Consider the following 15,471-nt stretch of genomic DNA (forward strand, 5'->3'; position numbering starts at 1 on the left):
AATGAAAAATAATGCTATTTGAATTAAATAATATTTCTAATTATTCCTAATATTTTTATTGTCTAGATTGTGTAAAGTTAACATCTAAATATTAACATACCAATATGTTGCTGTAAAACATTTGAATATTTTTTTTCCTGAAACAAAAAACATTCGAATATTTAATATTTATGATTATAATTACAAATCAAATACCCATAAAAGTCCAAAATATTTCTTTGATCCATCTTTATTCTGAAGAACTTTAGTATATACGATGATAGATGGATAAATAAAGCTTACACTACATATTAAATAAGAAACCAAATTGAACGAGCATACTGCTAGAAACACTAGTAAAGTATTAAAAATTAATTCATTTAAAAATATTTAAATTTATTCAATAATTACTAAAATATTTTATAAAAATTGATTGTATTTTTAACTATATACAATTTTTATATGAAGCTTTTAATGTTTTAATTGTGATAAAGATATACTTTATTATAAGATACAACAATTTTTGCTGTTTTTTAAATTTTTAATAATTTTTTTAGTCTTCTACAATTTCTAATAATTTTTATATTTTAATAAAATTTCGTAATTTTGATAGTATTTTATAACTTCTATTATTTTTACAATTTTTTTTAAATTTCTAAAATATTTTTTAAATTTACAAACATATTTCTTTAATTTGTTTATAAATATACATAAGTACATTTTTTACCCTTTTTTTTAATATAGTATGCCACAATCCAATTAACTAGAGGGATAGTGTTGGAATGACTCTCAACAAGTTAACTAGGTTTAATATGGCTTAAATCTAGCTCTCGACCCACCACCTAATGAGCAAAGAAAACTCAAATTTTAACCATCATTTTTTAACATTAATGGCCTTGTTTTGGTCAAACCAAGATAGCAATATCATTTAGCACCAAAAAGAAGGTAATGTGATTCAATCATACGGCATTTTTTATTGTTAAAGGTGAGCTGTTAAGACTGTCTTCTACACCATTTGCTTAGCTACATAAATAAATCATATTCTGACTGAATGCATGAGGAATGAAAGGTATATCATACGGGCCATGATGCACACATCTTACCAATTCCAATAATAAAACTAACAATTATGTGAATGAAACAGCAACAACGATTTTCACATTTTCTGTCACATGGAAAATCACTCAGAAATAGAGCTGTTTAAATCTCCCACATCTCACAAACCATGCCTAAAGTAAGCCTTGAAGGGCTTCCTATTGCATATAGAAGTCATTTCATGTTTTTGCCACCATGTCTCCATCCTAGAAAGTTAACCTCATGGGGTTTTCCCTCAATGAACAACACTAGAAAGCTTCCAATGGCTAATGAAATATATGATAAATCAGGAAGAATCCAAATGGATGAAGCTTTTATTACTTTTAAACGTACCATAAAAGTTAGTGAGGTAAATGTTATGATTTGCTAAATAAAAAATAACTACAAATGCATTGAACTAACCCGAGAAACAGTTCTATTTGAAGGTTGCCTTTTTTATATTCATTTTTTATGCATGGCATTTAATGATTAGCACCTAATCCTCGTGATTTTGGGAGCCTAGAAGCGACCAAAGGATTAACAATGCCTTGTGAATCCTTGCCTAACCCCATACCTTCAACAAAACCCATCTTAGCCATCATTTTGGATCCAAAACCTTTGGTATGCTTTTCAAAGGCTCCAAAAGATTTATGCTGATCCTTCGATGAGTCACCAAAACCAAAACGTTTGCTACGATTTTCAGAAGCTCCGCCGGATTTATGATGTACCCTATCCGAGTCACTGCTTGTGCTGGTGAAATTCACACCCAACCCAAGGGATTTAGGCCGCTGTATGACTTCAATAGGCTGTGCCATACCTTGACCATCTTTTCCTAACCCTCCACCTTCAACAAATCCCATTTTCGCCATCATTTTGGATCCAAAACCCTTTGTATGTACCTCGAATGCACCAAACTGTGCTGATCTGATGATATCTTTGTGTTCGTAACTTTCTGATGTGCCCTCAGGATCCGTAGTTCTGATCTCATCAGTTTCAGATACCATGACGCCACTCGATATAAATGAGACAGGTTGACTTGCATAGGAAACCTTTTTCCCACTTCGTCGTTTCTCACCTGATTCACCAATGTTACTAGAACCGGCTTTCTTTAAGCCACTCCCTTTAGCAACCTTCTGTGCTCTTGCTCTGCCTGAATCCAATGCCTTTATATTAAACCCCTCATTAACAGGGAAGTCTGCATCCTCGTCACCAGCTCCAATTAGCTGCAATCCAGAAAAAAAGGGATTATAGGTCTGCTAATTTTCACTAATAGACTGTCCAATTACAAGCTCAAACTCTAGAGAGAGCTAACATAGCAAAAGATATATAATTACATACACATAATACTAATAAAATATTAATGCAAAATCCACTGCTTGCAGTGCATAACCTTTAAAATTTAGTTAAAAGGAGCTTGGTACCTTTTCCAGGCGAAGTTTGTCACTGGAAGACGGCATGGAAGTGTATTGTGTCCGTGTTACTGTCACAAACCTGTAAGGAGAAATGGCATCAGGTTTGGACATCAGACTCCATTCATGCAGTAGTAAAAGACTAATTACCTTTTCTTTCCAGAACCCTGGCATCCGCTAGACAAACGGTAAATTGCAGCTAATCTTCTTACCTACAGTGACCTAAAGTACATCAAATATACTCGAATAGCAGCAAAATAGTCAGCAGCAAGTTAAAAAGGTAAATAAAAGCCTTTTGATGTTGAGTTTTTTCAGAGCTCCACATTGAATTTCAAAGCAGGACTCTTTAATACTATTTTCAAAATTATCAGGCCTGTTTGCCTTTAAATGCACAAGTTCAATGGCTAATTGACATTTTCAACTCACAAGTTATCCTCTTTGACACTACTGATAATATTTTCCATGCTTGGCCTTTTGATTGAAGAAACTAACTTTCCAAACTTTAGATTAATCTAATAATCTTATTTTGAGTTAAGTTGAAATATGGAATTGTAGAAAATGTTCCAAGTGCTCAAGTTGTTCTTCATGTGAAAAGAAAAGTGTGCAAATTTCACACAAGGAACCATTATGATGACCGAACAAGGCTTCCAATAACACAAGAAACAAAGGAAATCACCAGTGCAAGCATTGAAGTATCACCAAAAGCATTATAAATCATAAAATAAGTAAAGTCTTCCAAACTACAACCAGAGAAAAAAAAGCAAATTTACTACTTACCTACACAGACATTTTGTTAGCCATAACTTAAAATGCTAACATAGAAAAATGTGTACCTAACCTTTATTAGATGAAACAATGCCTCTGATTTCCTTAATGTATGTACATTTTGTTCAAGAATATTTTTAGGAAAAAATGGTGTTGCCTCACACATGTTAAGAACCAAAAAAATTAAATATCTCATGGCCAGTAGGTTACAAGCTAATCTGCATCATCTGCCCTAGGCCTGAAGGCTTACTGGGTCAAAGCACAGGAACTAAATAAAGCAATTCATTTTTAACTTCCTAATGACTAAAGCTAATAATGATGGCAAACTAACCATATCTACACTTCAATGAACTTTTTATAACATGTCAATAAGTGGTAGAGACTTCTTTTGCTCATATTCTAACATGCCAATAAGTTGGAGGATAATCCGCTCTTCACCTTATACTAACATTCTTCTCCCAGTCATAACCTTAGTTTAAGACCAAATAAACCTTATCCCTATTTGCTAAAATGAGAACAAGCTATTCCATGCCACTAACTTAAAATATTATAATGATAATTGCACCTTGTTATATATTGGTAGAAAATGATCCACGCCCATAAGATAAGATTAAAAAATCACAGAGAAAACAAGAGAGGGGATGTATAAAGAAAAATAAATTCCCAACTGCGAAAGTTTAGCCATGGGGCCATACCTGTGAACAATCCCGAGGATGCATTGGCTGAAAAGCAAACATATCGACCTGATCTAAAACAATCTGCTCTAATTTCTACAATTCATCAAAACATGGAGCTGTTAATGTCTTGAATCATTCATGGTAACTTGAAATGCATTTAAGAATAACTTAATATCCATTTATTAATTACTTCAATGGTTTCCTCAAAGTGCCCAACCAAAGACGCACAAAAAAATAGGAGCAGGAGGAGGAGAAGAAGAAGAAAGATCAGTGTCATCTCTTTTAGTTTTCTATTTACCAGGAAAGTTCCTACCTCTTGTCATTTGAGCTATTAAAAGAAAAGAAAAAAGAACAATTATTATATTTGTTAACTTAAAAGGGAATAGGAACAAACAGGGGCGAAGCCGGGGGGGGGGGGGGACAAATTCACCATTTTAATAGCCTCTATCTTTATAATTTTTAAAGAATTAAATCAAATTTTTATCATTTTTAGGAGGGGCCAAAGTGCAATTTTACCTTTACTAATTTAAAATTTTAAAATTTTCAAAGGGCCTAAATGGAAAATTTTCCCTTTTAGGGGGGCCCGGCCCCTGCCACCTCTCCCCCCCCCCCCAACCCCTGGGAACAAAGTTGAACCAGTACTCTATTACTTCTAATTGCTCCTTTATCAACTTGTGTTCATTGTCTTCTATGAAGAGAAAAAGGGATCACTTAAGTAGCTCCCATCTCTGATTATTTCTTCACATGTACAACTTTTTCTGAATCCATTTCAAATATTTTATGAGCTAATCAAAATCTTTAAAAGGGAGCATAAGTTGGGAAAATGCAATTCACTTATCCTAACTAAACTTTCACAAAAGGAAATTAAGAAACTCGAGCGTGGAGGAAGAAGAAACAAGAAAAATAACACTATGGCAAAAACCTAAAACTTATGATGTGCTACAAATCGAACATGATAAGTAGGCTTAAGAATGTGCAGCAAATAAAGCATGATAAGTAGTCTTATGAGACAAAAAATGGCATCAGTAATCATCATAGATGCAATAAAAGGAAACAAGTGATTGCTAAATCTCTTAAAATGTTTTTCATTTTACCGAATTAATTTTCTCAAGATCAACACCTCGACGAAGCATTCTTTCACGGCGCTTCACAGCAATCATTTCCTTGCGATGTTTCTTCTTTTCACCTGAAAAGCGAGCTTGTAATAAGAACATATAACGTGGTCTGCGTTCAGGTATACTTATGTACCATAAAGACCATAATTACAAAATAAGGCAATTTTTAAATAGGCTTCTAACAAATATATTGATATTTTAATTACCATAATGCAAAATGAAAATAAGAGAAAATGGAGACATCAACATATACCAAATTCTATCAAAATATATACAAACCAAATTACATGTCATTACATTGGGAATTTCCAAAAGTTGGTCCGCCAAGAATTAGAAAAAAAGAAAGCAGATGGAGCTACTAATATAAGTTGAGAAAGTTCAACAAAGGAAACTGTGACAGTGACCCTGAAATGTAGTACAGAATTATTTCATCATTTGCTTTGTTTTGTTTTTGTTACAAATGAAGGTGAAGTACAGAAAGGAAAATGACCCTATCTCTTCCCATAAGACCGGGCCTCATATTCTCAAGGTCTGAACCTGAGACCTTCGAGTTGAAAATGCAAAGACCAAATTGTTAGGGTTTCAATTGATTTTTATTTCATTTAGAACAGATGTAACAGTTTAACTGATTATGATTTTCTTCAGAACATCATAATTATATATCTACAAACAGGCAAGTGACTGAATATGAGATAGCTGACTGACATAGTAGAACCAGCTTATCTGTTCATGTCACAATAAGAATCCTAGCACATCTTAGAAACCATAAATCATCATATTCAAATCTCATAAAATAACTAAAGCTTCTTTGAGCTCATCAAAAAAATTGAGGGTTTGTCAAGACTTGAATGTAAATGAGAAAACAAATAAATAATAAATAAGAAAAAGATGGAACACTCTCTCTTTCACAGACCTAAGCCAGTTGAGGTACAAAGTATATAATTTGTCCAAGCAGTACGTAAAAAAAGAACAAGGAAAAAGTTATTTTTATACTTCTAATTTCCTTATTTTCCTTTCATTGAAGGTCTATAAAATTCCAACCACATCCAAGTTTTGAAGCAAAATCTCAAAAGAATCACCTAAAGAAAATGGTTTTAAAGTCAGGCTGAAGAGTTAAAGCATACAGATTGAGGTAACCATAAAAAACAATTATTACCAGGAAATTTTCGGGAATTCTTGCTCTTTTGTTCCAGTAAAGGCCAAGACTGAGGCAACTTGGCAACATGTTTCTTTTTAGCAGACTTGGTTCTTGGATCCTTTACTAGCATAAGATCATCCAAGGCTGGTGACCAAGCATCTTTAGCGCCTCCAGAGTATTTATTTCTAGACTGATTCTTCTGCATGCCATATTCCATAGACGCATCTTGGAGAGCAATCCCACCCAGCTTCTCTAATGTGTCATCAAAAGAAGTATTAGAAGAACTATCATCATCAGAATCATTCAAAACCTGACCTACCAACCACTTGGTATCCAAAACACTACCCTCACCACCAATTCCTTCTAAGTAATCTTCTGCAACCTCTTCATCAATATCTGAATCATCATCTGAAGAAACTACAGAGTCATCACTCTCATATACTCCATCTTGTTCCTCTTGATCAGTTGTTCCAGAGCTTTCATCACCTAGTGAGTTTCCATCATAGTCCTCATCAGTTTCTGCATCAGACATATCTTGAGTATACAATTTCACACCTCCAATTGACAAAAACCCTGCATTTTTCTTTGGGGATAATTCATTAAAAATCAACTCTTCAGCCACACCAGCATCAACCTTGCTACTATTATTATTATCATCATCATGACCAGCATCAGCTTCTGTCTCAGAGGATGATAAATTAGAACATGCTCCTTCTTGTTCTTCCATTTTCTTTGAGCATGACTCAATTCCACTGGGGGTTGCCTCAGATTCATCATCAAAACCTAATCCTCTGTGTGATTTATCACCTAGTACAAAATCTGAACCATATCCATAAGTATAATTTACAAGACTAGGCTTCGAAGGTGTGGTTTGGTCCATGTAAGCAACGATTTGGCTCTCCTTTGAAAGCAAAATAATAGGATGCATCTCATCCTTTTTATTATCTCCCTTATTGGCCAGAATATCTGATTCTGGATCCTGTAAGAAATCCACATTAAAAACAACCATTACAATCTACTTAATATAGATGACTTCATCATTACATTTTGGCTGCCTTTCTACAATAATCTGCTGATGCAAGTTATTCTCAGGAATAGAAGCCTCAAGGAACAAAATAACTAGGCAAAGTAGGAAATAAGAAGACTTCATCATTACCAAGGGTAGTGCAGAGATAACAATTGTCAAACATCAAGATCATATTCCCTCTCAACTCTCGACTATAATCACAAATAAAAACTAGAAACCAGAATATGTTCTCCTACATCTTCAGTAAAAAAAAAGAAAGAATAAAGCCAAGTATATCATCTGAAAGTAGGGGATCATATCAGACTATGTGCTCCTACTTATATCCTAAAATAAAGGCAGAGTTCAGTGATGTTTTCAAAATTGCTTCCTACTAAAAATGCAGCAGGCCACCTTCTTCTAATACAAATTACGTCAGTTCAAATAACTAGCAGTGAAAGGGAAAAATTGCTATATCCCATATTTAACTTCTTACAAAACCTCCAAGTTTCTTGAAAACAGTAGAAGCCAGAAATTTAGGCTAATTTCAACAAGCACAAAAACTAGAATATGGAAAAAGATGCAGAAACAGCAATAAATACAATGAATCAACACAAACAAACCAATTCAGCACCGAAAAATTAAGTGAAACCAAAATCAGTTTTAAATACAATAGATAGCACATTCTAGTTTTCTTACATTATTACAGAGGGGAAGAACACTTAAATTCTTCAAGACTCGAATTATATAAAAAGCGACCAACTTTTAGTGTTCAAAGGAACTTACTTGAAGATCGAGAGAAGGGTACTCATATCTTATAGCACTACCACCAATCTTTGTTGATGGCCCATTCTTTGAAGTAGAAGCCTTTGCCCTATCAGAACCCAACCCAGAAATTCGATTCCCGATTCGATTCCCGTTTCTATTCCTTCCTGCAATTCAACAACACCCCATAAGAAAAGCATTTTTCCTTGAAAGAAATTTACTTATTAAGATACAAATCATTTGATGACTCAATTCCCTTCCTCAAAACCCAAAACCAACCCATTTTCTCAGTAATCCAACAAGATAGTAAGGAAAGGGGACCTTGGGAATCCAACTGCCAATCGGATAAAAGACCACCCTCAACAAAAAGAGAGTTCCTGATTCGAGTAGACGAAGATTTGGATCTTCCTCGGCCACTCTTCGTTTTATTTTGGCTATTGCTGTTGCTGTTGCTGTTGCTGTTGCTGTTCTTATTCTTGTTATTATTTGATCTTCTCTTATTTCCACCACCTGCCATGGCTTCCGCTTGTTGCCTTTCCTCAAAGGGAATTGAAGAGGGTCCTTCACCTTCCCTTTGGTTTTATCATTTTCTTTTCTTTTCTTTTCTTTTCTGTTTAGCGTTGAAGGATCAATCTGGAGCGTTGATGGAGCCGGGTCAACCCGATTGGGTAGCTCCATGGGGATGACGTGGACGGACATGATGGAATCTGCGCATTGTTTCGTAATCGTGTTGGGTTTGAGCCTATTGTGGCACCCAAAGGCGCAGCGGCTCGCATGTGAAGCTACACGTGTGAATCGTTGGTGTTTGTGTGGGTGAACCGACTATCCTCTTTGGGTTCGGTCTTGTTCTTTTTCCTTTACCTTTCCCAAGGGCAAAGCAAATATTAATTAAAGATGATTTTATTTCCAAAATATGAATTAGATAAGATTAAATAATATCTTCAAAAAGATTGTTAATCCAAAGTTGACTACAAATTGCTTAGTAAAAGCTTTTTTAATGTAATTACTGTATTATTTTTCTAATTTTTTAGGGGTTAAATCCATTTATTTCAACCATACTAATTAATGTGACAGAAATGTTAACTTTGTGACGATTATGAATCCGTCATACAAACAATAATGAAACTACTGTATTATTATTTAATTATTGTTATAAAAATTTATACTCCTCTTTCACAAGTATCCCTAATACGATAACAAAAATAGTCTTAGATGGTTCAAAGTGGCGAAAAAAATTAATAAAAGAATCGAGCATTCGTTAAAATATCTTTAAAATCGCTTGCAAAAGTAATATTGAAAAAGTGCTAGAAAAACACACAAAAAACTTCTAAAAGTAAAGATTTATTAAACAATGAAAACAAAAAAACAGCATATAGAACTTAAGACAACATAAGTCCAAATCGACTCGTGAAATCATTTATTATTTTGATATACTCTCAAAATAGAAACAAATTAAGAAGACGATGAAGAGCTACCCACTTTTAAAAAAAAACTGCTAGTTGTAGGTGGGGTTTCAATGACATGATGCACCATCACTTGTCCATCACAACTTTTGAATATAGCAAAGATACAATAACAACTCGTTTTCAGTGGTACCGAAAATGGTGGTTTCAGAACCCTGTCTCCAATGATCAAGTTCGTAGATATTAATATTTAATAATCGTTGGTTTAATATAATGTTATATGAAATTTTAGTTTAGAAATTTTGATTGATTAGAGAATTGATCATAGTACAAGGATGAAATAGTAAAGGTGGTAAAAGTTTACTACTATGGATTTCTATTTGCTAATGATAATACGTTAATCAATTAAGGACTGAAATGATAATTTAGTCATCTTTATAGATAGTGGTCGGACAAATGTTGGTATTCACTATAATAATGTTAATTTTAATTAACAATTAGATTAGATATACATACCGTAACATTGTGGATAGAGGGAAGAAAATTCATTATTGTTTCTTTCATCCTTTCCATCATTGTCTTTCTTCTTTGTTGAGTTAAGAAAGTTCGACCATATTTTGTGCTCTTGCATGGTAAGCTAATTAGAGCTTGTTTAACATTAATTTTGTGTTTTGGAGATTGTTGTGTTTTGGAGATTGTTGTGCTTCAATCTAGCTAACAGTGGTGCTCGTTTCAAAAACTGTTAAAGATTTTATGAGATTGTCATTGTTGAATGCTTGAAATTATGGTATTAAATGATTATATTAGAAGAGGTGTTATGAAAAAGAATCACTTGGTAAAATGAAAATTTGTTAGTTTAGAATATCAGGACTAAAGTGTAAACATTTCGAAACCAATTTAAGATTTCTCTTGTAACAGCCCAATTTTCAGTAGTGTCAGAACAGTGATTTGAAATCACTAAATTCGATGAAGAAGTTAGAAATATTTTTGAATTAGTGAATTTTGTGATTTAAAAGAAATTATTAGGTAAATTGGGTCGAAAACGAGGTATCGAGACCTCGATATTATAAACTGAGCCGTAAATATTTTTATAAATATTTACGGAGTGTCAATAGGATAATATTAAAGTTTCGTTAAGAAATTTTAATGTTTCGATAGTTAATTATGAAAAAGGATTAAATTGCAATAGGGATAAAAGTTTAATTATAGATTAAAGAAAAGTTAAAAGGACCAAATAGGCAATTATGCCTTTTTCCAAAGTTGAGGCGGCATAAGTATAAAAATCTGAGATTTTTATGTGTTAAAAAAATATTATATTATAGTAATGATTATGTTTTTATATTATATTATCATTAATATATTATATTATATTATATATATACATAAAACAAAAGAAAGAATAGAAAAAAAGAAAGAAAAGAAACAGAATAGAAGAGACGAAACAGAGAAAGAAACAGAGAGCAAAACGGGCAGAGAAGGAAGGAAAGAAAGAAAGAAAAAGAAAAAGGGAAATTTAAGGTTTTAAGGTTCCAAGCTCAATTGGTAAGTCAAATTAAGTCTTTTTCTTATAATTTTTGAGTTTTTGGAATCCTAGAGATAAATACTACTTGATTTATGTTGATATTTTGAAAGTTAGTAGATTGTTAGACATGAGTTATGTTGAATTAATTGATGAACTAGAGGTTAAAATGATTGAATTTTAAGTTAGAAGTTAGTAAAAGATTGATTTGTAAAATAAAATATAAGTTTTGAATTGATAGGGATTAAATTGAAAGAATCCTGAAATTAGGGATTTATGGGGAAATTGAAGAATTAAACTGAGTTTATAGTAAGAATTAAGAGAGAATATAGAGTTAGAATGCAAAAATAAAATTAGTATTGATAAGGGATTAAATTAGAATTTGATGTTGCCATAGAAGGAAAAAAAAATGTTCAGAATGTTATAAAACATAAGAATAAGAGATGAAGTTTAATTTCCGAGCCTTGGGGTAAAAATGTAATTATGTAAAAGTTTAGGGGCAAAATTGTAATTTTCAAAAAGTTAGAGTCGAGGGCTATTTTAATAAATTTGAATATTAAATAAGTTAAATTTGCTATTATAGATCAAGAAGAACGAAATTCGGGAGTAGATCGGGGAAAAGAAAAAGTAAAGGACTAAATTGTAAAGTTTAGTCACATTTTGTATCAAGGTAAGTTTACAGTAAATAAATGCAATATTCTTTTATTTTACATTATTATTGTCAATTTCCAGCATTTATATATTTATGTTATGAAAATATTTAAAGTCGAATTTAAGGTGAAGTGACAGAGGAAAAGTGTTAGAAAGCCCTGGTTGAACCCTAGGAATGTTAGGATATTAGGGTTGACAGGACAGAACAGAAATGAGCCATGTAAGTCCATATTAGAAATATGGCTTTGGAGACAGGATTGAGCCATGTAAGTCCATATTATATATGGCATTGGAGACAGGAATAATTCATGTAAGTCCATGTCAAAGACATGGCATTGGCAGGGTATTGATAGACAAGAATGACCCTAGTATCCTTAGTATTCCGAGTGGTTCAACGGGTCAGAATACGAGTTAAATTACAGTGAATTAAAAGCAAAGGAAAAGTAGATTATATTTATGAAAACGGAAAGGTCAGGTAAGAAAGAAGGTAAGGGAATAAAGAAGAAGATAGAAATTGAGAAGTAAAGAAATTTATGATGTTAGATGATATTATGCATAATTATCCATTATGCTGAATGTTGTGATTTATTTGCTTGTAAGCTTACTAAGCCTAGTGCTTAATCTCTTTATTTTCTTCTTCTTATAGTACTTATCTAGCCACTCGGGGATCGAAGGAAACGTCGGAGGCCGATCACACTATCAAAGAAATAACTCGGTATAATTAGACGTTTTGTTTTGTGTATGGCATGTATAGAAACTTAGCTACTTTTGGTATAATATGAACAATGAGTGATGTGTAAGTAGTTGATGATGTATGGTTATTAAAATGATTAAGGATGAAGGCGTTTGTTGTTATGAAAGATTAGGTGATAAATTATGCATGGAAATCATGAAAGGATAAAATTTTGCAAAGAAACAGAATTCAGGCAGCACAGTGACGTGAATTTGAAAAATCACCCAAGATAGTATAAAATGAATTAGAGGGTGAATGATATATGGAATTAAATCTTGTTTAGTCTATTTTCATGGAAAAATAACGGTGTAGGAAAAAGAAATTTATATTTTAAGATATGTGAATTTTAGTAAGATAGGGTCAGAACTGTTTTTGGAGTCCCCTATTCTGAGTTTAGAAAATAATTACAAATTGTACAAAAATTGTTATGAGTTGAAATTTACATGCTTAGATTTCTTAATGAGTCTATTTTCTATAGAAACAAGTAAGAACTTCATATGAAAATCCTATAGCGAGAAAACTTATTTTTAGTGACTAGAGGTCAGGGCAGTCTAGTGGTGACACAGGGGAGACTTTAACTAATAAACTGTACTAATTTTCTGAAAAAAAAAATTCTAAAAATTTTATGGTGAGTAGATATATGAGTCTAGTTTCAGGGAAAATTTACGGGATTAAATTTCGAGTTCTTTAGCTCAAGTTATAATTAATTTAGTAACTGCTGCGCGATTAGACAGATTTGCTGCGAATAATGAAATAAATTTTCAAACCTAGTTTTTATGCTCCGAACTGGTAAGATAAGCTAAGTAATGCCTCGTGCTCGACTCCAGAAACGGTATCGGGTAAGGGGTGTTACATTTTATTGGTATCAGAGCAGGTTTAGTCGGTTCTCGGAACAGTTAGTGTGAGAAAAAGTCTAGCTATACATGCCATACTTGTATTTTGATAGTGTGACGACTCCTGACAATTTTTTTTAATAAACATTTTATTTTATAGTAATGGATCCCGGGCGAGCTGGTGATAATGATGTAGAAAGTAATGCGCCTGCTTCCACAGAAGGGGCAGCGCCATCTGAGAATAGGCCAGTAATAGTTGATCAGGGAGGAGTGACTCGAGAAGCTCTCTTCCGAGCTTTGAATGATTTGTTTGCCGAGTTCGTTCGTACGAATCCGGCAGTTAGACCTCCAGCCCCTCATGATTCTCAGGCTACCCATGCAGCTCAAGCTTCCCCAGTCACAGGTACAGTGGTAAGAGAAAAGCCACCAGTTGATAGAATCAGGAAACAAGGGGCAGAAGAGTTCCGAGCAACAAAAGATGATGATGCAGAAAGAGCAGAATTTTGGTTAGAGAATACTATCAGAGTCTTTGACGAATTATCTTGTACACCCGAGGAGTGTATGAAATGTGTAGTATCACTTCTTAGAGACTCAGCCTACTACTGGTGGAAGACACTTGTATCAGTTGTACCGAAAGAGAGGGTCACTTGGGATTTCTTTCAGGAAGAATTTCGTAAAAAGTACATCAGTCAGAGGTTTATTGACCAGAAAAGAAAGGAATTCCTGGAATTGAAACAAGGCAATATGACGGTGACCGATTATGAGCGTGAATTTGTCAGGCTCAGTAAATATGCTCAAGAATGTGTGTCCACAGAGGCTATCATGTGTAAAAGGTTTGAGGATGGGTTAAATGATGATATCCGACTGTCAGTGGGTGTCCTAGAAATAAAAGAGTTCGTTATTTTAGTTGAGAGAGCCTGTAAGGCAGAGGAGCTATTAAAAAGAAAAGGCAAAGTTGAGACAGAGACACAAGATACAAAGAAGAGACAGATGAGCAGATCATTTCAGGCTACATCCAAGAGGCCCAAAGAGTTTTCTACCAGATTTAGCTTTTCGGCAGGGCAATCTAGTCAGAATAGAGGTAGCAAATTTAAGGATCCGAAGGCTCAGACCACATCGACTACGAGTGTAGGTAATGTCAGACAGGGTAGATCAGGGTGTCCACGGTGTGGTAGACTTCATTATGGTCCTTGTCGGGCAGGCGAAAATGTTTGCTATAAATGTGGTGCTCCAGATCATTTTGTACGAGAATGTCCAGAAGTGGCTAGCCGAGAGGTAACACAGAGTGCTAGATTCGGAAATGCTCCTACTAAAGGCAGATCACCGAGGAAACTAGGAGTAGGAGCAAGTAACAGAGGTACCTCTGGAGATTCAATTGTGAGACCAGATGTTAGAGCCCCTGCAAGGACTTATGCTATTCGTGCACGCGAAGAGGCATCCTCCCCCGATATGATTACGGGTACATTTTCTCTACATGATATTAATGTCATTGCTCTGATTGATCCGGGTTCGACTCATTCTTATGTTTGTATGAAATTGATGCCTAGTATAAGTATGCCTATAGAATCTACAAAATTTGTGATTAAAGTATCGAATCCATTAGGCAAGCATGTATTAGTAGATAAAGTATGTAGAAATTGTCCTTTAATGATTAGAGGCTACTGTTTTCCGGCCGATCTCATGCTATTGCCATTTGATGAGTTTGATGTGATTCTTGGTATGGTGAAAGGTGCCGGATATTTACCGATCATAAAAGCTTGAAATACTTGATGACTCAAAAAGACTTGAATTTGAGGCAAAGAAGATGGTTAGAATTGCTTAAAGATTATGAGTTAGTGGTTGATTATCACCCAGGTAAGGCAAATGTAGTTGCTGACGCTTTAAGCAGGAAACTTTTATTTACATTGCAAGCTTTGAATACCAATTTAGCCATGTTAGATGATAGTTCTATTTTAGCTGAATTTAGAGCTAAACCGGTATTTCTTGAAGAGATTTGTGAAGCTCAGAAAGATGATAATGAGTTACAAGCTAAAAGAGTTCAATGTGAGTCAGGCATAGAATCAGATTTCTGGATTGGTTCTGATGGTTGTTTGATGTTTAGAGACAGAATTTGTGTACCAAAGAATGATGAGCTTATTCGAAAGATTTTACAGGAAGCACATAACAGTTCTTTATCTATTCATCCAGGCAGTACAAAAATGTATAATGATTTGAAGAAATTGTATTGGTGGGTAGGAATGAAAAGAGATATTTCAGAGTTTGTTTCTAGATGCTTGATTTGTCAATAGGTAAAGGCCGAACATCAGGTACCCTCAGGATTATTGCAACCTGTGCTAGTTCCGGAATGGAAATGGGACAGAGTTACTATGGATTTTGTGACAGGATTGCCGTTAACACTGAAAAAGAA

General features: G+C 33.9%; 1 protein-coding gene across 1 annotated transcript; it reads right to left on the bottom strand.

The window, feature by feature from the left end:
- Nucleotides 1-1,368: 1,368 nt before the first annotated feature.
- Nucleotides 1,369-8,515, bottom strand: LOC107962540 (uncharacterized). The gene is made up of 8 exons (XM_016898972.2): nt 8,247-8,515; nt 7,947-8,092; nt 6,176-7,136; nt 4,999-5,090; nt 3,923-3,997; nt 2,613-2,674; nt 2,475-2,544; nt 1,369-2,276 (listed from the first exon to the last, which is right to left on the bottom strand). Exons 1-8 carry the CDS (start codon nt 8,440-8,442, stop codon nt 1,536-1,538), a joined length of 2,343 nt encoding a protein of 780 aa, XP_016754461.1. The 5' UTR covers nt 8,443-8,515; the 3' UTR covers nt 1,369-1,535.
- Between the last annotated feature and the right edge of the window lie 6,956 nt (nt 8,516-15,471).

The sequence above is a fragment of the Gossypium hirsutum genome, chromosome A06 (genome assembly GCF_007990345.1).
Source record: "Gossypium hirsutum isolate 1008001.06 chromosome A06, Gossypium_hirsutum_v2.1, whole genome shotgun sequence".
Lineage (NCBI taxonomy): Eukaryota > Viridiplantae > Streptophyta > Magnoliopsida > Malvales > Malvaceae > Gossypium > Gossypium hirsutum.